Source organism: Chamaea fasciata, unplaced genomic scaffold (assembly GCF_029207755.1).
Source record: "Chamaea fasciata isolate MVZ Bird 193981 ecotype frontalis unplaced genomic scaffold, bChaFas1.0.hap1 SCAF_9, whole genome shotgun sequence".
Classification (NCBI taxonomy): domain Eukaryota; kingdom Metazoa; phylum Chordata; class Aves; order Passeriformes; family Sylviidae; genus Chamaea; species Chamaea fasciata.
In genome coordinates, this window is record NW_027094094.1 from 26330436 (window position 1) to 26350853 (window position 20418).

The window sequence follows — 20418 nt, forward strand, 5'->3', positions numbered from 1 at the left end:
CAGGAGCACAGGCAGCAGTGACAGGGCTGGTTTGGGAGATTTTTGCAAAACTGTCTAATGTAGATTTTCCAGTACGATTACAAAGCATTACACCACCACACACAATGTGCAAAGTAGGCTATTGTTTGATTTTTATCTAGCGCAGCTGGTATAAAACATACTCTGCTAACTACAATACAGGTACAAAATGCTGGCTAGGACTGATACTTTGCTGTTGTTCCATATCTTTAGAACAGAGTTTAGGGCCAAAATGCAATCAGCAAATGCTCTCTATTATGCATTCTTAGGAGTGGTTTGGGTTTTGTCTCTTCATTTCTATCTCCTTTGCACATTTCTCTGAATTCAGAGCATTGAGTTGTGATGATGTTGGACATATTAGAAATGGTTGCTGTCCATCTGTGTTTAGTGATCTATTAAGCATCCAGCTGCATGTTTCATACAATCCGGGGGGATGTAAAAGGTGAGACTCTCAATCTTCATCTTCGTAAGTATTTTTATTAAATTTACTAAAGACTCCCCTGGGTTGTCAACCAAAAGAACATCAAAAGAGCTGAGAATAAAATACATAGCATATTGTAGAGCAGGTCCTAAACAACACCAAGCAGAGCACACTCAGAAATGTTGCTTAATGTCCTCACACTTAGTGTGCACACTTCATTTGACAGGAAAAAAAAAACCACACACACACACGAAAAAAACCCAACAAAACAAAAAAAAAGTGGTCCAGGAGAACGAGGCCATTATCACAGAAGCTTTTGACTGGGTACAAAGCAGCCAACCCCAAGCGGTCTGAACAACATGTTTCTGTAAAGCTTGGGCACCGTCTGCCCTCTTGCACCCTCTTCCAGAACATGTCAGAGACAGGAGCATGACCAGGGTGGCCTGCAGTGCTGCAGCAGTCTCGGATACAGCCACGCACTTCCCACAGGGCGAGCTGACAGTCAGCCCAGGTGCTGTCAGCAGAAGTATTCGTTAGGCTGTCCCTCTATCTTTGGTATGGCTTCCGAGTCCACACTGGAGCGGGCAGACAGCAGCCTGTTGGACTCGTCAGGAGTGTGCCTGGTCAGGTATTCTCCCTCCACGCCCTTTGCCTTGGCCCCAGGGGACAGGCTCTCAAAGGTGACGTAGGACTCCTGGACGTCCTTGGGCTTTCGCACAAAGCATTTTTTGCAGCGCCGTTTCAGCGCTCCACAGCACACCACCAGCGTCAGGGGAACGGCAATGACACAGGCCACGCTGATGACAACCACGTTGATGAGCTTCTGCGTCCCTCCTGCACTGACAACTTCATCTGTGGAAAATATGATGCACTGCTCCTTCCTGGGGATCAGCCCTTTCACACAGACACACACGATGTATTTGGTCTTTGGCAGCAGCCCGTAAAGAGTGACCTTCGTCTTCCCTGGCTCCACGTTGATCCGCCGCATGTCCCTCTCCCCAAAAACGGCATAAAGGACGCTGAACACCGTGGTGTTCTTTGCCATGGGCGCCTTCCAGGCCAGGGTGATGCTCTGGTCGGTGTCCCCTATGACCCTGACAGACCTCACCATCCTCTCTGGCTCCTGCTGGCCCGTGGTGGGGCTCACCAGCAGGTTCTGGGGATTGCTGTCTTGTGCCCCCTCCGGGAGGAGGAGGCTGTCCCCGGTGCCCGCCCCAGCCCCCAGGGTGGGCACGGTGGAGGTGGTGATAACGTACCTGGCCACCAGTTTGTCGTTGTAGGCAGCTGCCTCCATCCCGCTTGCCTTCCCATTCCACGTGCCTTTGGCACTGGAGTTGGGGTCATCCGTGCTTTCTGAGTCTGTGATGATGAGCGAGATGAACGCCTCCGTTGCCCCCAGGAAATTCTTTGCTTTACAGATGTACTCTCCAGAGTCAAGGTAAGAGACTACAGGCAGGCCCAGGATAGACCAGCTCATCCCATCACTGGAAATCTCTTGGTGAACTGCAAGGCAGGAAAAATGTTAAATAAGCAGGCAATAATAAATGGAATTAATTCGATGTTGGTAAAATATTAGGAGTCCATCGCCAAATATCTGCTTGATAAAGTGTATGATAAAGAATCATCATTTCTGCTTGCCACCAAGAACATTACAAAATCAAAGTAAATCTAAGAAAAAGACTATGATTAGACTATGTCAAGATTTAAATTGCTTCAGAATGAATACACATGAAAAATTTGATGCTATTTCCTCCAAATTCATGAACAGCTTGAAAACATAACAGGAAAGGTTCTTCCATTAAAAATAAAAGCTTGAAATTTCTTATGTAGGTACAATACTTCAAAGAATGGAAGGAGCAAGCAGCAACATGATCTATTTGAGCATTAGATGATGACTATGGTGGCAAAGAAAAAACAAACAGTGGAGATTTTATTGTAAAAAACACACATGGACTAGCCTAGAGTAAATAGAAAAATAGCTGAAAGATAATATCCCTTCTACTGCTTAGTTATTGCAGATGTCTATCCCTACAGAGGTGTAATCAATACAAATGACGTGTACATAGCTGAGTATTGATTTGCTCACGTGATTTACTTGCAGGTTAAAACTAGCTTTTTTTGCCTGTTTCTATTGGTGCAGAGGAAAAAAAAAGAGTTGGGATCATGTGCAAGGGTAAAGCACCCTCTTCATTATTAAGCAGCACGTGCTGTCTCAGCCCTTTCCTGCTGAAAGGTTAACCAGGGAGATGTCTGAAAGGCAAAGGGAAGAAAGAGAGTGCAAACTTCTCCCAGGGCCTTGGCAAACAGGGCCCCTTTCAATGGCAGTGAAATACAAGGTAACAGAAGTTACTTTTTCAGTTTAATTATTTACTGAATGAGGACATTAAAAAACATAAAGCTATGGATTTACCTATGGATTAATTATGGATTATTTATGCATGCAGACTGTGGACTGTTTCTCACTCATTTTTGCTCAGAACATCAGCATTTCAAATAGTCACATTATAGCATTGGCACAGAAGCTGCCATTGCTGAGAAATAACCTATCTTTCCAGCTAACTTTTATTGAAAGGTGCTAGCATCTGATTTAATGGGGCACAAGAAACATCATTCTCAGTTGTAGCTCACAGTAAACTCAACATAGGCTTTCAGGAAGTCAGCCCATGTTTGTCGTTTTTGTTTGTTTGTTTGGGTTTTTTGGGGTTTGTTTTGGTGGGTTGTTTGTTTGTTTTGGTTTTTTGGTTTTTGGGGGTTTTTTGTGGTGGCTCTCTTTCATGTGTAGGAGGGATGCAGCGTGATGGGTACACATGATCATTATGAGGAGCAGCTCTGCTACATCCTGCACATCGTGCACAACAGAGCAATGACTTGTGCAGGTCCCAGAAAATGATACTTATTACAAATGGTTCTACTGCTGTGAAAGAAAATTGCCCTCTCCCCTGCTCTGTGCACCAAGGAGCCCTGTAACCCTTTGAAGATCAGAGCTAATACATAGCAATTTAAAAGGTTTAGATCTTCTATGAAAGTCAGCGCAGGACTAGGATTCAGGAGTATTCAGGGCAGGTTGGAGGTCCTGACTGAAAACTTCTAGTACAAAAAGCTAAGGACAACTGCCTCAGCAGAGCAAAAGTTTCTTCCCTAAATTCCCCACATATTAAAGGACTAGTGTTGCAATTACAGCTCCAGACTTTTTTGTGAATGGAAATAAAATCATGATCAGTCACAAAACCAGTGTCAGTCTGAAGGCTTCCCCAAGGAGAGGGGTGAGCACAGAAGAGGTGCTCAGACCAGGTGGTCAGGGTTCTTCCAATGGCCTTTTTGCCCAGGAGAGCTTGTCAATCTATCAGAGGGAATGATTCCTTGGGGCATTGCCACTGAAGTGTTGTGTCCTTCAGCAGTTTAATGGCTTTTTTTGCCTTTTAACATATCAGTAATGCTGTATATGTTTGCAACCTTTTCTTTCTTCTGCAGCTGATCTGAATCCCAGCTGAATTCACATCAGACATCTCTCTGCCAGAGAAGTTTGCTAATGGATTAGCAAAAGAACAGATGAACAGAATATAGAATAATACAATAATTCAGTGGGAAGCCTTTTCAGTGACTGAGCAACTAACTAACTAACTAACTGAAAACACTTATTGCTACGGTTGGAAATATTTCATTTTGGTAGCTCCAACAGATTTGTAGAAAATTCCTCGACTTGTGTCACCACCACAATTGCTATGAAACAAAGCAAAACCAACTTCCTACACATGATAACACACTGATATATATATATATAAATGATAACATCTGATAATATTTAGATCAACGTGTAAAGTAATTTTCTAGTCTATAGAAAATCAAAGTGCAAGAGTGGATTGCACCTAGCACAGGTCTGCCTCGCTCACTGCCTCAAGGTGTGCAGAAGAGCCTAAACCGCCCCCACCTGTGCCGTTCAGCTGAGCCCCGTCCGCTCTCCTCCAGCTGAGCTCGGGGATGGGCACGCCCGTGGTGCCGCAGCGCAGCAGCACCGTGCTGCCCAGGATGGTCTTCACCTTGGCTACAGACGTGTGCACCACGGGGCTCTGGCACTTCCTCAGCTCCACCTGGCTGAAGAAGACTCCTGCAAGGCTCCGGGGGGTGAAGCACTTCAGCCTGGGCTCGATGAAGGCTATGTTAGGAGACTGGAAATTTAGGAAGTGGACCATTTCATACAGACTGCAGTCACACACCCAAGGATTGTCTTGCAAGCCTGTCAGAAAGAAATCAGGGCACTAAGTCACTCCAACAGCACCTTTCGTTTCCGCCACTTTTGTTTCTATTTTTCAGCAGGAGAAAGTGTGATAGGCTCCCAATCTGCTCTACAGGAACTGCCTGTGCAGGAGTATGTGGGGTGGGGGATGTGCCCCCACTGCTGTTGGCTGAGCCTGATGGTTCCCACAGTTGCCAGAATGGAATAAATGTGGCTTGCTAAAGTATCTCCACATCTGGATCTGAAATTATATACTTTAAGTTCAAAGCAGAATTATTCATGTCATGAAATCAATGTGATTCGTGCACATAAAGAAGCAAACCAAGAATTTATTATAAACGCATTTCATTCCAGGATGAAAAAAACAAGTACTCATGGGAGAAGGGCTGTGGATTCTTTTGGCATGAGGAGACTATGAAGTCTCAGACAGGCAAAAAATTCTTCTCACTGGATATTCTTAAAATATTAGCCAGATTGTCATGCCACTTTTCACACCTGCAATAGCTGTAGCTGACTCTACTCGTCTGTCATAGTTCTCTTCCAACTCTGTTATTCTAAATTATTTTCATTACTTTGGTAATTGGTTGCTTTTCCTGAAAAGCTAATTTATACTGGATAAGATGAAAGAACTATTTTAAGGATTAAATTGAAGAGTATGGCTGTTATAGTGTATAAAAAACATAGATAGACCATAACTGTATTAAGGCTATACACACAGAAAGAGATACATTGAAAAACACACTCCTGTTTCAGACTCTTGGTATGTTTCTCTTCTTTATTCTGCTCTCCCAGTTTACACCTATTGAATTCCAATTCTGAAAAAATGATACATTATTTTTAAAAACCTGTGAAGATAGTACTGAAAAATTTGGAAGTAGAGCAGTGCATATCCATGAACAGAAGTTGCTGTATTCTGATTAAATCTGTGTCATCCTACTTACAACTGTTCACATCCAGCTGTGCTGTGGACAGGCTGTGGTCTCTAATGATTTTAGCTAGCAGAATTGGCACTAGGGATACAAATGCCTTCTAATCCCAGACACACATTTGAAGCCTAAGCCAGGAGCCTGGCTCCCAGGCCTCCTGCCTGTCACAGGAGTGAGCTCTGGTCCCCGCCAAGGGGGCTGCACCTCCTCTTTTCCGTGCACAGCCCAAGGACATGCCTGGGGGCTGGCACCTGCCTGAAAGGGAAGAGTACTAATAATCCCTCAAACTGTTTTAAAAGATGCTGCTGAAAAAATTCTTCTGAGTGCATTCCATATCTTCTTCCCTGGGCTTAGAAGAGGATCTGGAAGCAATGGATTTTGGCAGGAGGTCAGTTCTTGTAAATTAATATGTTAAAATGAAGGGGACTAAGTAAATAATGAACATTCAGCTTGGCTTTGTTGTTTTATGGCACTTTTGCTGGCAGTTTCTAGTTCATGCACTGGATAACAATTGATCCCAGGTTCCCTGGCAGGTGCCCCAGCTGACGCAGCAGCCCCCACGAGGCCCAGTGAGGCCTTTGCTGTCCTGCAGCACAGTTCCATGGGCTCACACGGGCAGTCCTTATGTGGAAAAGCTTGCACCCTTGGCACAGAATATTAGCCAGCAACTTAGCACTGGAATTGCTTCTCCTTGAAGGAGTGATACGCTGCAGACACTGCAGACTTTTTATCATCCATGATTTTTTATGCCTCCATGAGAAACACTCATGAGCAGAGTGAAATAGAAACATGCAGCTGTGTTTTGCCAGCCTGCTCCTGTGAGGGACATGCATTTTATCTACCTGGTTCCTATGGGTGTCCACAGGAGAGGACCTAGAAGCTGGAGTGTCTGTCCATTACTGCATTAATTTTAGCATTATACTCATATGGCTACATGAATTTTTTAGGATTCTGGCACAAACAACCTGTGCACAGCTGGATACTACTCAGTTTGGCCACATGCATCAAGGCATGATCTGTTCTTGATAAAACACTCTCCTAATCTATATTGGATGGAATAACATTTTTGCATGTAACTTGACTCCAAAAATAAAAAGGGAAAAGTATGACCTGGGCAGTCTTGCCACAAATGAAATGGGCGACCCCAAACTGCCAGTTTTGGCTTAAAGAACATGTTATTACATCTGGCTAAACAGGAAAATGGAACACCTGCTCCTCTCCTGATGCTAGTGAAACCTTCAGCAACATCTGCTAAGGACACTAAAAGCTTTGCACGTGGTATTTTGTATCTTTTACAAGTCTTGGATCTCTTTCCACCGCAATCTGGTTTTAAAAACTTCCCCTTCCTAAATTTATCAAGGGAACAAAGAGCAGCAGGTACTTGCCAGAGTGAGAGGAAACTTGCAGTGCCTCTGCTGAGATTCTCAGCAGGTGCCTGAACTCACACCCTTGCCTGCAGGGGCCGTACATGCAGATGCCCACACCTCAGTCAGTGGGACTCCGTCAGCAGATGGCCACAACTCTGAGCCATCATCAACCTGCCGTGGATTTGAACAGTGAACAATGGCTAAAAGACCATGTAATGATTCCTTGAGCTAGGAAATGTGCTCAAAACCTCACCCAGGCATCCTGCAACTGAGAGTCAGCTGTGAGATGGCCTGACACAAAAATGGACAACTGCCTCAAAGCCGTACCTCTGAGGAGCCTAGAGCTGCCCCCAAAAAGGGTATTCTTGGAGCTTCATAGCTGCCCTTCAAGGCAGCACTGTCTTGGTGTGTTTGGGTAGACTAGGGTTTAATTCTGTGAGAACAGATAAACAAAGCTCTGGCAGCTCTGACCCAGATTTTATGCTCATTCGTGGCATTATTCCTCTTTAATTTAGGCATGATAAATTATCCATCCTTTTATTTAGTTCTGCTTAAAATGGGTCAATTCCAAACACAGTGCTATTAGAAAAGAGCACACAAATAATGAAGAGCTGTAAACATGTTTATATTTCTATCCAAAATGGCAGTGGCAATAACTAAAAAAGCCTTGAGCAAGAGTCACCAATTTTGTGCAAAGATCCAAGCAAGTAATGGAATTTATGACATAATAAGATGGATGTGATGAGCCTGAGGTGAGTTTGTTAATATGCAAATGACTTCACACACATTATTTGGGGTATTAAATTGTATACATATAAAGGCAGTGTACTTGCTATGGTAACTACAGTGGGTGAAAATGCTGCAAGAAGAGGAGGAACTCTTGACATTTGTGCCCCCTGCAAAATGGCAGGCACTTCTCTTACCTAGGATGATTTTGGAGTTATCATTGGGGAAGTAGGGAACAGCCTGGAGGTTGGCCCAGGTGGCAATGAGAGCCTGAGGAAGAGTCATCAGCTTGTTGCTGGACAGATCCAGGTATGTGATATTCTTGACATAACGAGCAGCTTCTGGAGGGATGGAGGTGAGTTCGTTGTTGTGTAAATCCAGAAGCCTCAGCTGTGGCATGCCAGCCAGGCTTTCCCAGGGGAATGATATTAAGTTGTTCCCATCCAGCCTCAGCTCCTGCAGACGGCGAAGGCCCTTGAAGGTGATCCCACTGAGGCTGGCCAGGGAGTTATAGGGCATCCAGAGGTACTCCAGGTTGTGGAGCAGGTGGAAGGCCTCTCCTGGCACCCTGCGGATGGCCGTCTTCTCTATCCGAAGCTTGGTTGTATCGACAGGGATGTTCACAGGAGGGAGAGTCATCTCTGGGTCATTACACAGCACTGTCCTGGTGGGGAAAGACAAGGACAAGCAAAGACATGACTGTCTTTTATTTTGAAAAGATTTGAAACCTTATTTTAATGCAAGATTTTGATCAGCCTTTTTTTTTTCCCCACAAGATTTCTTCTTGTCATTTCTTTCTTGCTGCCGATCTCTGCATCATCACTGTAAATACATGAACTTGCAGTAATTCCTATGTGCCTTCTGAGTGCAGAGATCACAGTGTTGTACCTCTCCTGGAGTAGTGTGAGTCCACATCTGGCCCATTTAGTGTTCCTGTTGAGTTTTGCTGTCTGTTTTTAGATGATAGATGGCAGTGACAGCATTCATGCACAACGGAGGATTCTAGTGCAAGTTAAAACAAAAGGATCCATAAATTGAACTATAAAAGCCCTACAAAAAGAAGCCGTATTGACATGTGGTAGGACAAGAAGTTATATAGATTAAATGTGACACAGGAACTCTGGTTTGAGAAATGAGGATAAGAAAGCCAGCTAACAACTCCTTGAAAATATTCTGGAGTAAGCTCTGCTTTACTATGGAAGGTGTGTAAAGATGGCAGCAGTTACTGCACACAGGCATGTATAGTGATGAGAGTGGAAGCACAGAAAATTAACTCTTTAGAAAATGCTATGCTGAAAGCAAGGCAGCTTTATGTGTTTTAAACATTCCTCCCCATTTCTAATCTCTAGAGGTCAAAGCATGAAAAGCCTGTGCTGCATTTTTGCAGCCTTTATACAAAAAATTGTGACTTGGGATTGTAGGGAGCAGTGAGAAATGAAGGGGCACCAAACAGGTCTCTCAGACTGAAGTTTAATTTGCCTATCAGCAAAGTAGAGGAAGGCAAGTTCTTAACAAAATACCAAGCCACCTGCAAAAGGTAACAGGCTAGATGGGCGTGTTCCACTCCACTTACTGAACAAGACACCACAAGAAATGTAATGTGGTCAGTCAAGGAACATTTTCCCATCACACTGCCTCTATAAACAGAATGTTACAAAGCTGTCAAAACCAGACTGGTTTTGGCTGAAAGCGATTACTTCTCTGCTATCAACAAAAACATATAACATTGCTGAACTGCTCAGGCAGTTTTATTCGATTTATGAGATTTAAATGCTGTTTGAGCCTACAGTTAAATTGTTAATTTATAATCAAAACACAGTACATTACTCTCACCCTATACTTTTATTGTGGCATTAAATCCTGCCCATCCTCTGCTGAAAGTTGAGATTTTGAAGAAGATAAAAATCTATCAAATAAGATAAATCCAGAAATGCACTTTCAATTTTTCTTTGTGTAGTCATGTCACAAAATGTTTACTAACAGAAAGAACCACAGCAGTAAAGCAGAATGCTTCTCATAGTGTCCCTAAATTATGTCAGTGAGCACTAAACATTTAATCTATGGGATAATCTCCTTCTAGTGAGAAATATGAATCATAATGCAGAAAAAATGTGGCATTATGCTCCTTAAGGGACTAATAGATATTTGCTTTATTATGTATCTTACTAAAATGCACAACAGCTTTTTCCAGTCACTGAGAGGAAATTCCCCTGGAAACTGTGACATTTATGGAGCAATAATTGGCTCTCACGCTGTTGCACTCCCTTTTAACAATTGCAGGCTACTTGTGTCTCTACCACGCTTCTTCTTACTGGGAAAGTTTCTACTATTAAATCTATAGCACCATAAAAGAGATAAGAAAGCAGAGCTATTTCATGGGGTTACAAAATACCTCATTTCAGTAATGAAAAAATATTTCAGTCTAGAAAACAAACGTTTATTACAAAGGATTTTGCAAATCCTGTATCTCTGTCACAAAACCTCCTCTGCTGTGAACCACACCTTATGAAAATATGGCCTCTATTTTCTTTGTCAGATACTTTGTGCTTACCCTTTAGAAGGACTCTTTTATAACAGTCCTCCAGAGAAATGCATGTACAATGGCTTTGCATTCCAAGATGGATGTCCTTTTAGTCTTTTCATTTTTAACAGAAAACTTCCAGTGTGAGAATTAACTTTTTTTATTGCTACTGTCTGGCTTTTTATTGCTTTGCCTAAAATCTCCAGCTGAAGGATTTTTTTTAAAGTAAATTGTTTGGTTTCGTACCACAACATGAATCAAATCTAGTCACACTTTAGCAACAAACCAGCAGAGCAGAATAAAACCTTTAGGACCAGAATTTTCAGCATAAAGGTTTAAAAAAAAGAAAATATTGTTTAAATTTTATTCCCTTTTTGCCATTGCACCAGCAATAATTATGTCACTTCTCACAGACGAGATGCCCAAACGCTTTCTCTGAAATCAGCTTACTGTGTTTTCAGAAGCTAATCCTCTGCAAATATAGCTAGAGCACAGAGCAACTGGAAAAATAATGGCCACAAAGTCCAGACACAATATTTCCCCCTGCGAGCATCCTTCCAGAGGAGCAGAAAGACCCCCCGACCCCGCAGCAGCGCGCGGCGTACCTGGCCTTGGTCCCCTCGCTGAGGCTGTGGAAGGCGCAGCTGCACTGCGAGGGGCAGGAGGCGCCGGCCCGGGGCAGCCCCGCCAGTGCCCAGCAGCACAGCACGGTCACCGCCAGCCACATGGCACCTGGGCATGGAGCACACCTGGCTCTAGGCAGCGTGGAGGGCTTCGCCTATTGTTTTATCCATCGCCCGGTCACATCTTGTTAACTCCCTTTTGTTTTCAGCCACACTGTGATCTTCCAGCCCGCGCTGAGTCCGTCAGATAAAAAAGGATAGGCAGGGATTAAGGATGGGGACTTGAGTTATTTTCATGAAGGTGCTTATTGCTTCCTGGAACCGCACTAACGGCGTTTCTTCCTTCAGCAGCCCCTTCAAAACACTCTCCTCGGGCAGTCTGGGGCTCTCATGCAAGAAAAAAACAAATATATTTTTGGGGGACCTACATCACAGGCAAGATAACTGTTATCTAACCAGGAATTAGCAATAGTTTACTTCCACGCAGAGGTATTGGGAAGATTTAAAACAGTTATTTCTGCTAATGGAATGTAAGCCTTCTATCTAAGAGCACTAAAATATATAGAGAGTGATGCTGTTAAAAGGCTTTATTTTCTTTTAAAGACTCCTAGTTTGATAAAGCAATTATTGAACTGTTGGCAACAAGCCTGATACTGATAAACAGTTAATAACCCAGTAAAAACATATATATTTCACTTTCTACCAGGGCCAGCACACACCTGCAGGGCTGACCACTGTGCTCTGACTCGCTGACACAGCAAAGCTCAGATAAGGGACCCTTTTGAGGGGTTCCACCTGATGCAGAGCTGTGTGGCAGGAATTCAGGAATGCTAAGAAAAGCTCAACTCTGTCTTAAGGTCAGCTGAAGACTCACCTCACTTTTCCAGCATTCCTCCCTGTTGTGGACCTGTTGATACTGCTTTTCTCTTTGAAATACATAATGAGAAGTTACCACTTAGAAGTGCGGCAATAACACACCTATCTATGTACAAACTAACCTGAAGGTTAATGACCATGCTTACATCAGTGTTGTTCCTAACAAAGATTGCTCGCCAGGATTGCTGGAGTGGAGCTCTTCTTGTGCAGAGTTCATCCTGTGTTCTTCACAGTGAAATTATGCAGGTAATTTTTCAATAATTCTGGGTAGTGAACTTTCAAAGCTTCAAGGTCATGTAGATGTGGTTTGGGGCTAACTATTAAACAGACATTTTATGGTGCCGTAGTTTCATATGAGCTTGTTTCACAAGTTACTCTGATAATTAATTTAGGCTTGCAGAAATCATTTATTGAGAGGCTGGCCCAAAGGATTACTTTTCCCCCTGCCGTTTTCACATTCTGCATTTACTGTTGTTCAAAGAGAAATTCAAGTATCTCATTATTTATTTCTGAAGAGATGAGAACATAATGCATTTCTGCTCATTAACTATCCATAGTTGTTTTCTCATTGACTTCCATTAGGTCTCACTTCTAGATTTAACGATTTCTCAGTTCCCTTAATGATCTCCAAGCTAAGGCCAAGCTTATTGGGTTTTTTTTTTAGTGTAGTCATTGGTCAACTTGCCTTGCTGCCCAGACTCTGCCTCAGCTCAATACTCACAACATTGACTGAAACATCTGAAGTTAAATTCTACTTGAAAAGGCAATGCAACATAATTAACCTCTTGCATCTGTTTTGTTTGTTTTGGGTTTTTTCCACTGCATCTGATAAAGTAGTTTCCCTCCATTGGAGCTCTTGGATAATAAACTTGTAGAAAGCAGAACTGTATTGTAAGGTTTGCTTTCATGAACCTCAATTTTGCCTCACTAATGAAACATTTAAGTTACCACTAAATGTCAGGAGCAGTAGAAGTAAACTTAATTTGTAAAAATCAACAGCAATCAATAAAGCATGCCTTAGCAGCAGTTAATGCTCTGCACTTTGTCAAGAAAGCTGCTATTTACTTAACATGACAGAGTCGCTTCTGAACAAGAAAGAGAAAGACCTGAAGGCAGGCTGAGAGATTAATAAAACCAGATAAATAAAAGAGGTAACATTAACAGGTTTCACATCATGGAGTGTATTCACAAGTGTGTCTCTGGAAGGAGGAAAAGGGAGGAAAAAGGGCCAGTCAACTAATAACCCAGTTATGTTTTATCAGCACACGTTGGAGTTTTCCCTCCCAGTTGACTGTATTATCTTATAATCCTTCATCGATACATCACCACCAAATGATGCAAAGGATGGTTTAACCATCAAGGCACAGATACACTCATGTTAGGCTTGATCTGAATGGTCTCCAGTGGGTCTGCCCTCTCACCCTGTGGAAACTCAACAAGAGGTTCATCAGGAGGTGTGGAAACCAACTCAGGTAGGCTTTGGACTTAAGGAACTGCAGGAGAAAGGAGTGCAGGAGGAAGGCCTTGGTGCAAAGGGAGTAGATATATTCCCCTGGATCACAGGCTTCATAGATCATAGAATCACACAATGGTTTGATTTGGTTTGGAAGGGACCTTAAAAGATCACCTAGTTCCAAACGTGCTGGGACAACTTCCACTAGAACCGGTTGCTCAAAACTCCGTTCAACCTGGCCTTGAACACTTCCACAGATGGGGCATCCACACGTTCTTTTCAGGTGCTTCATTGCTTCATAAACAGTAAAGAATTTCCTCCTAATATATAATCTAAACTGTCCTCTGCCAATTTAAAGCGATTCCCTCTTGTCTCTACACGTCCTTGTGCAAGAAGTCTCTCCAGCCTTCTTGTAGGCTCTCTTTAGGTACTGGAAGGCTGCTCCAAGGCCTCCCCAGAACCTTCTGTTCTCCAGGCTGAAGAACACCAATTTTATCAGCTTGTCTTCACAGGAGAGATGCTCCAGCCTCTGATCATCTTCATCACCCTCCTCTGGATTTGTTCCAGCATGTCCAGGTCCTTTTGTTGGGAGTCCCTGAACTGGATGCAGTGCACGAGGTGAAGTCTCAGAATGGAGCAAGAAGAAGAGAACAGAGAGAATCAGTGAAACAAAGACAATGAAAAGAGACTCTTAAACTGTAAAAGTAGATGCCAGCACCTGCACTTCAAGGACTGCATGAGGCAGCATTGATGAGTGGGCTGCAAGGAGATGCTGCTTCTGCTTACATTCATGCTCCCTCCGTAATTCAGGGAGATGGAAGAAATAAATCTGGAAGCAAAATCTGATTGCTGTGTCCAACAGACTACAAATTCACTTTGACACAAAATTCTGGTTAATCCTGAAGCACTGTTTGCAGTACCACAGCTTTCTTGATTTTCATGGTATTTTTAAGCCTTAAGTGTATAACCTCCTCCCAACTACTGAACAGCTATTCACTCATTATGTTATGTAATGCAAAATGAACATTCATTAGATAATTTCCTTGTAAGTGCAGGTGATATTTACTTGAGACTTTAAAATCAATACCAATTTTGGAGTGCAAAGTAAAAACATTTTTTTCATAACAGACAATCCCATTCCATAATGAAACTAGTGGGAGTTAGGCTCTCTACTTACAGTTCTGCACTCCAAATCATAAAAATTGTGCTCCTTGCTGTTTACTTAGGAGGGGAAGTAAGCAGTTCCTTCTCTGCACCAAACTAAAAACGTCAGTTGTAGTAAAAAACATACAAAGAAGCAGAGAGAAAGTGTCATTCATCTGAAGTGTAAGAATTTGTTTTGCATTCTCTGAGAAGAACCAGATCTCCCGTTTATATTTCTGGTGTAAATAAATGCAAAGCAAATGGGGTCAAAGTCTACTCTCAGCAAAGTTCAGCACATGGCAATCTTTCTTATCTTTCTTAGGTGGGGTTATAATTCAGAGAAAAAAAATTGCTTTGTATTTAATAAGATTAAGTGAATTATTTGACATCATAGTTTCCATTTTTTCCCCCAGAAAAGCCAGAAATGTTTTATCAGAAGATTCTCCTCACAAACTCTAAAGCTAAATCTGAGTGACAAACAGAGAAAACTCCACTAAGTCCCTAATTTTTAATATGGCAATTGGGCAGAATTTATTTTTATTTCTTTTCTCCATATACTTAGAAAAATATGGCATAAGGCAAATCAAACAGCATATATTAGCATAAATGAAAGCCATAAAATACCTTATTATCATGAGTTTGCATGAAAGATTTTAATAGCAGGCAACACAGGCCAGACACTAAATCAATTTCATTAGGTAAATGCAGCTGCAAGAAGCTTCTGGCAGGACACTTGTAAAGTGGAAAATCCTTCCCACTGATGCAAGTCGAGAGCACGTTAACGCATTACGTCATTCTAAATTGGATCTTGCATTTAATGCTGATGAAGGCAGCTCCTTCAGACCTATAGGACCAAAGTCATTATCAGAGCTCTGGACATGCTGAAGAAATAAAACAAACCCACACAGCTTTTGGCATGGCACGTCACAAGTCTATCAGTGGTAATTGTTTTGTGCGTATTTTACATTGGTTGTTACAGCCGTTGCGGAAGAGCAGACGTGAGGGCAGACCTCTGGCCCTTGGGGGAGATAAACTCACACACCTCCCCCACGAATGCCACACTTGACCCATTTCTGTCCCTGCAGCAGAAGCTGCCCCAGAGGCCCCACTGTGGTCAGCAGTGCCCAGCAAGGCAAAGGCTGGCAGAGGATGGAGGGGTGTAAACCAACCCACCCAGTGTCTCCCCGTCTGCTCCCTCTGGGCTCAGGCACCAAGAGAGGGCTCGTCCTGAGTGAGGCAAATGTGCAGTGCTGGGTGTCTGTGACACTGCTGCACAGCCTCCAGGTCCGGTGGAGAGTGAGCCCCTCAGCAACCAGTAACGTAAGCTGGACACAAACTCTTGCCTCACCTTGGGAGAGGAGTGGGCCATCCACCATGGCCATAGCTCTTCTATTCTTCTTCTACAAAGGCCCCATAGTGACAGGCAAACTCCACCAGGATTGGATATTCAGGGCCCCAGAGCGAAATTCTCTGGGACAAACCCTTTGTGAACTCCTGAGGGAAAGCAGCAGAGGAACTGATTGTCAGGGAGTTACCAAAACATACACCTAGAACAACATAAATATCAGTCCAGCAGCATCATTCTCTCTGAAAAAAGTGCTATTCTCTGAGATGTCTCGGCCACATACAAGTCCACAATAGTCCAATTTAATGACTGGACATACCATGGTCATATCTGATGTATTTTAAATGAGTGAAGCTTTCTTAGGTTTATATTCCTGGCCCCATATCTCTATTGTACCTTTATTGCCTAAAATCCAGTACAGTTCCCTCAGTTCAACAAAATCAGCTAACTTTGGGCTTAGCATCCTCGGCTCCATGACACAGGGGGTCATGCAGTAATGTTGCTGACTGCAACCACATTTTCTGATTTGGACCTTAATAGTACTAGTCTAAGTCCTGCAGAGTCACCTCTGCTTGGGAAAGAGTGGCTGTTTTATTTTGCTTCTTCAGGCATGCAAGAAGAACTTTCAGCCTTGTTTATCTGGGTCCTGAAGGCAGATGGAGCACAGTGTTTTACACAGCAACACTCTGCCCGCTTGCCAGTCTGACAATTACCAATTTCCTACTCTGATTAACCTGAATACAACCCCGAGATGTTGCAGGCTGAGTACATACCTTTGTGGCAGTTCTAGTAAACTTCTTGGAAACTGCAAGCCACAGGGATCAAGAAAATTTTTGGGAAAACAAAACAAAACAAAAAAGTACAAAGAATGAGAAAAGGAAAGTTTTCACCTTGTGTATTTTTATTTTTTTAATATGTAATTTTCTCTGCCTGCTCCATCCAGTAACTATAAACAAAGCCTAGCTCAGACTAGATAATTAACACATTTGGGTTTTATATGAGAAAAAATTTAGATGTGATTAATCTCTCCAAAAGTAAACACAGATCTTACACTGAAGTTGAGGAAAGCTATGCAGAATTCAGGCTAAAGTAATGTTTGTGAGGGAAATATCAGCTGGAAGTTTGGGGAAATACAGACATACAGACACTGGTAGAAGACTGCTGAAACAAGCAAGATATACAATACTACAACGGTAGGAAAAAAGGTGTCATATGTGATCTGGAAGTTTATCTACATCTATGGTCAGTAGCATAGACTCATGAGGAATGGTTCAGGGAGAACCACGTTGCTTCTTTATAAGAGCAATAATAAACAGGAGAGCTGGTGTGCAAATCCTCTTTAATACAACTAAAGCCCCTTTTGAAAGCAGAGGGTTTTTTGATAACTGAGTACTGGTCTTCGAACTGTAATCCCGGGAGGAGTTATTCTTGTGCAGTGGGAAGGTCTCAGCATCAAGGGGGAAACACTCTTAACAGGGTTAGGTACATCCTGCAGGATGTAGGACTGCCTTCTCCTTCAAAGTCCTGAAATACATCACTATTCAGCAGAGAGAGACAGCATACTTCATTATACTATGAATATGCATATGACTCTAAAACTAGTGGGCTAACTGAAAGAAAAACACATTTATAGGTGTCTAAAATGCATTTTGAGGGATGGGTAACAGATCAGGGCAACAATTATACATATTTGATAATGACCATGATTGGTACTTAGACAAAGTACAAAGACTAAGAAGTCTAGGATGCAATAAATGTTCTAGTAACTTTATTAATTTTCTAGCCTGGGTGGATATACATATATTTATGAATTACAGATTCAATTTATGGTGAATTAAGCTACCTGTCTCTGGAGAGGTAACTCAAACAGTAGAGGCGATGATTCCCAGCTCTGCAGGAAGTTCTGACTCTCTAAAGACTGAGGGGCAGCAGCAGGCAGGAAAACCAGTCCCAGCGCTGCCTGGTCCCAGGCATTGCATCCTCATGGAGCCAATCACAGGGCTAATGTGTGATAATTTGGGGAGCAGGTGATGGATCTGGGTCCTTTTTTGAAGATACTTTCCTACAGCACTGCTTTGGCTCTGAAGTTGCCTCTCCTGGCTTTCTTACTTCCCACCGAGTTTACAGCTCCCTCATTTTTGCACAGCATGGCCAAGGAGCTTTCCCCACATTTTATCCCCAACCTTGATGCTCTCTCTGTACTTGCAAGTGAGCCCTTTCCTCTACCTTCCCCTGCACAGACAGCGCCTCCTGCACAGACAGGACCCCATCCTGCCCTGGGGCCCTCACTCCCTCCCCACCCCACCTGGGGCTGCCACACTGCCTCCCCAATGCACAGCTCCTGCCTGCCCCCGGCTTCCTTGCCCTGCCCAGGCCTTCACCACTGCATCTTCCTCCAACAGCTCTGAGACAACTGCAGAGAAAATCAGACTGAGCAGGGTGTCACACTGCCAGACTGTTGAGGAGAAGGGTCATTATGTGGCTGCAGGCACTTCCAAAGGGCTGATGCCTGTCCACACACTGGTGTGATGACTTTTTCCCTGCATCATCTCTCCCGTGGCCAACACCAGGTGCCTATTTACAAACTGGGTCACATTCCCTATCACTCCTACCAAACAAACAAATTTACACAACTGCAACTAGAAGGTCTCCAGACAATACACTTGCTGTTTCCTTTCCTTGGCAAGAAGCCTTTCCCATGAGGACCAAGATTCCCACTCATTTCACTGATACCAAACTGCAGTTCTGGGTGACTGCATTCCCAGCCAGCTTCTGCTGAAATGTCGCTGGTTTTCATTTAAAGGCATATTTCAACATAAAAAGTCAAATTCAGCTAAACCTGAATCAGAAAAAAGGATTAGGAAGACAGAGGAATAATAATACATCAATTTAGCAAAGTTCTTGCTGTGAATATAAAATACTGTGTCAGTAATCTGCATTGATTGCTTGAAGAAAATTCAGAGTGCATGAGCACTCTGTTATCTTTGAACTGCACCTTTTTTTATTGTGCTTGTACCAATGCATATTTTACAAAGATTAATATGCTTCTACCAGATCTATACAGTTCTACAAAATCCATAGGGACAGCTGGCAAGAACATATTTTTTTTTTCTGTGGATTCCTTGAAAACATATTAGTAACCAGTGAAAGATTCTTAAGTGAGAAGGTACAAGGAAATGGATCTGTTATTGATGCAGAAAGGAGATCAGTGGAATTCATAATATGAAGTTCTAGGGTAACATCAGGTTGAGCAAAAGACCTTTCCCCCTCAATTTGGAAAGAGCAAGTAGCTATTGAAGGAGTGCATAAAATAGAAAGGGACCATTAAAAACTTCATCACTAAGGAGTTAATGAGTGTCTTTGGCTAACGTGTTATCATTTGCATGTTTTCCCTGACTTCACAGGAATACACAATGCGAGGTTACGTCTTACATAAATAGAACAGAAAGGAAATTACTACATTTTTTACCATCTGGAAAAAGAACTGTCATTAGAAGATTCTATCAATACCTATTCCTTATTTGCACCTCCTCTTTGCTTGAAGAAAACCATTTACAATCTGAACTTCCAGCTGAAGTTAGCAGCCATATTGGACCATGTATCATTCCATACTATCTCAACATACCCTTAGAAAGTCAGCTTAACACAGCATCAGCAAAGGCATTAAGAGACTGATGCATAGAGTTTCTGTCGACATGAATTTCACTTGAGTCAGATGCTGAACTGCCACTGGAAAGTTTGCCTATGACTAACTTGTGTAGACTCTGCACTGATAAATTAAATGAGATTTAGACATGGAAATTGTTAAGACGCTTAAAGAAAAGCAGTCAACAAGTTAATATAATCGTTCTAATAAAGGTCTTTTAAATCCAAGGGGACCAGGGTAGTAGCCTACTTTCACAGAAGAAATATTATTGGAATGAGCAAAGTTTGCTCCACAGACTTTAATGCACTCCACAAAAACTACCAGCAGTGTAACACATCTGGGAGATTTGCTCGGGCATGAAGGTGAAGTACAGTGGCGGGCAACCAAAAGTACCTGACAGCCCTCAGGAGGGCAGTTCAAATATCTGTGTCCTTTATCCCCGGTCTAGAAGAGCTGTGCAGCTTTATGTTGACAAGCATTATAATGAGCCATCCATTTTCAGAACTATCATGCTAGAAGATTTACAGCACATTTAAAAGATCTAGCACTAATTTTTTTGCTAGAACATACAATGGATCACTATTAAGATGGTTTAGATCACTCATTTGCCATGCTAGGAGGCAGGACTGTCACCTTCTCTGTCATCAAGACACACAGGTGAGTGAAAGGCAAACACAACAATGGATTTATGTAGTGCAATGTAATTTTACTCTGCTTAAGCCAAACATCTGTATAGCCTAACAAATATCACGCCCTCCTGAATTCTACGTCAAAATCCAAGAGCATATCCATCAAGGCAATTACCGACATCAAAAAGAGATGTAAATTGAATACCAGAGATCAAAAAAGCACAGCAAGATGGTTTCACAACAGCCTTGTAGCTCTAATCAGTTCTCCTGGGCATCACACCCTTTAAGCACAGATTTCAGGAAAACTGAAAAAAATCCACCACTATCTTCAACCAACACCCCTGACTGTAAATGCACCCCTGAAATGTAAACTTCACCTTGTACTCAGGAGAACTGAACAAGCTCTGGTGGCATCTGTAGTGAATTCCCTCTGCCTGACAGCTCAATCAGCTGGGAGCCAGGTGAGCACAGTGTGGGGTCTGAGCTGGGG

At 42.7% G+C, this 20418-nt stretch overlaps 1 protein-coding gene and 1 long non-coding RNA gene across 3 annotated transcripts in view; both read right to left on the bottom strand.

Annotated features, from left to right (window-relative positions):
* Positions 1 to 490: 490 nt before the first annotated feature.
* Positions 491 to 11173, bottom strand: LRIT1 (leucine rich repeat, Ig-like and transmembrane domains 1). The gene is made up of 4 exons (XM_066191564.1): positions 10819 to 11173; positions 7890 to 8356; positions 4368 to 4673; positions 491 to 1942 (listed from the first exon to the last, which is right to left on the bottom strand). Exons 1-4 carry the CDS (start codon positions 10938 to 10940, stop codon positions 957 to 959), a joined length of 1881 nt encoding a protein of 626 aa, XP_066047661.1. The 5' UTR covers positions 10941 to 11173; the 3' UTR covers positions 491 to 956.
* A 3364-nt stretch (positions 11174 to 14537) lies between these two features.
* LOC136293707 (uncharacterized) overlaps positions 14538 to 20418 on the bottom strand; it is a 41375-nt gene continuing 35494 nt past the window's right edge. The window contains exons 2-4 of one of the 2 annotated variants that reach the window (XR_010722235.1): positions 16427 to 16458; positions 15657 to 15802; positions 14538 to 15152 (exon numbers count right to left, since the gene is read on the bottom strand). This is a non-coding gene — a long non-coding RNA (uncharacterized lncRNA). The remainder of the gene's footprint in view (positions 15153 to 15656; positions 15803 to 16426; positions 16459 to 20418) is intronic. The other variant, XR_010722234.1, reaches the window with a different exon arrangement.

Coding starts and splice junctions, on each gene's coding strand:
- LRIT1 (XM_066191564.1), bottom strand. CDS start 10,940: ATGTGGCTGGCGGTGACCGTGCTGTGCTGCTGGGCACTGGCGGGGCTG. Junction 8,357..10,818: donor AGCGAGGGGACCAAGGCCAG/GTACGCCGCGCG, acceptor TTTCCCCACCAG/GACAGTGCTGTGTAATGACC. Junction 4,674..7,889: donor TAACTCCAAAATCATCCTAG/GTAAGAGAAGTG, acceptor TCTTTCTGACAG/GCTTGCAAGACAATCCTTGG.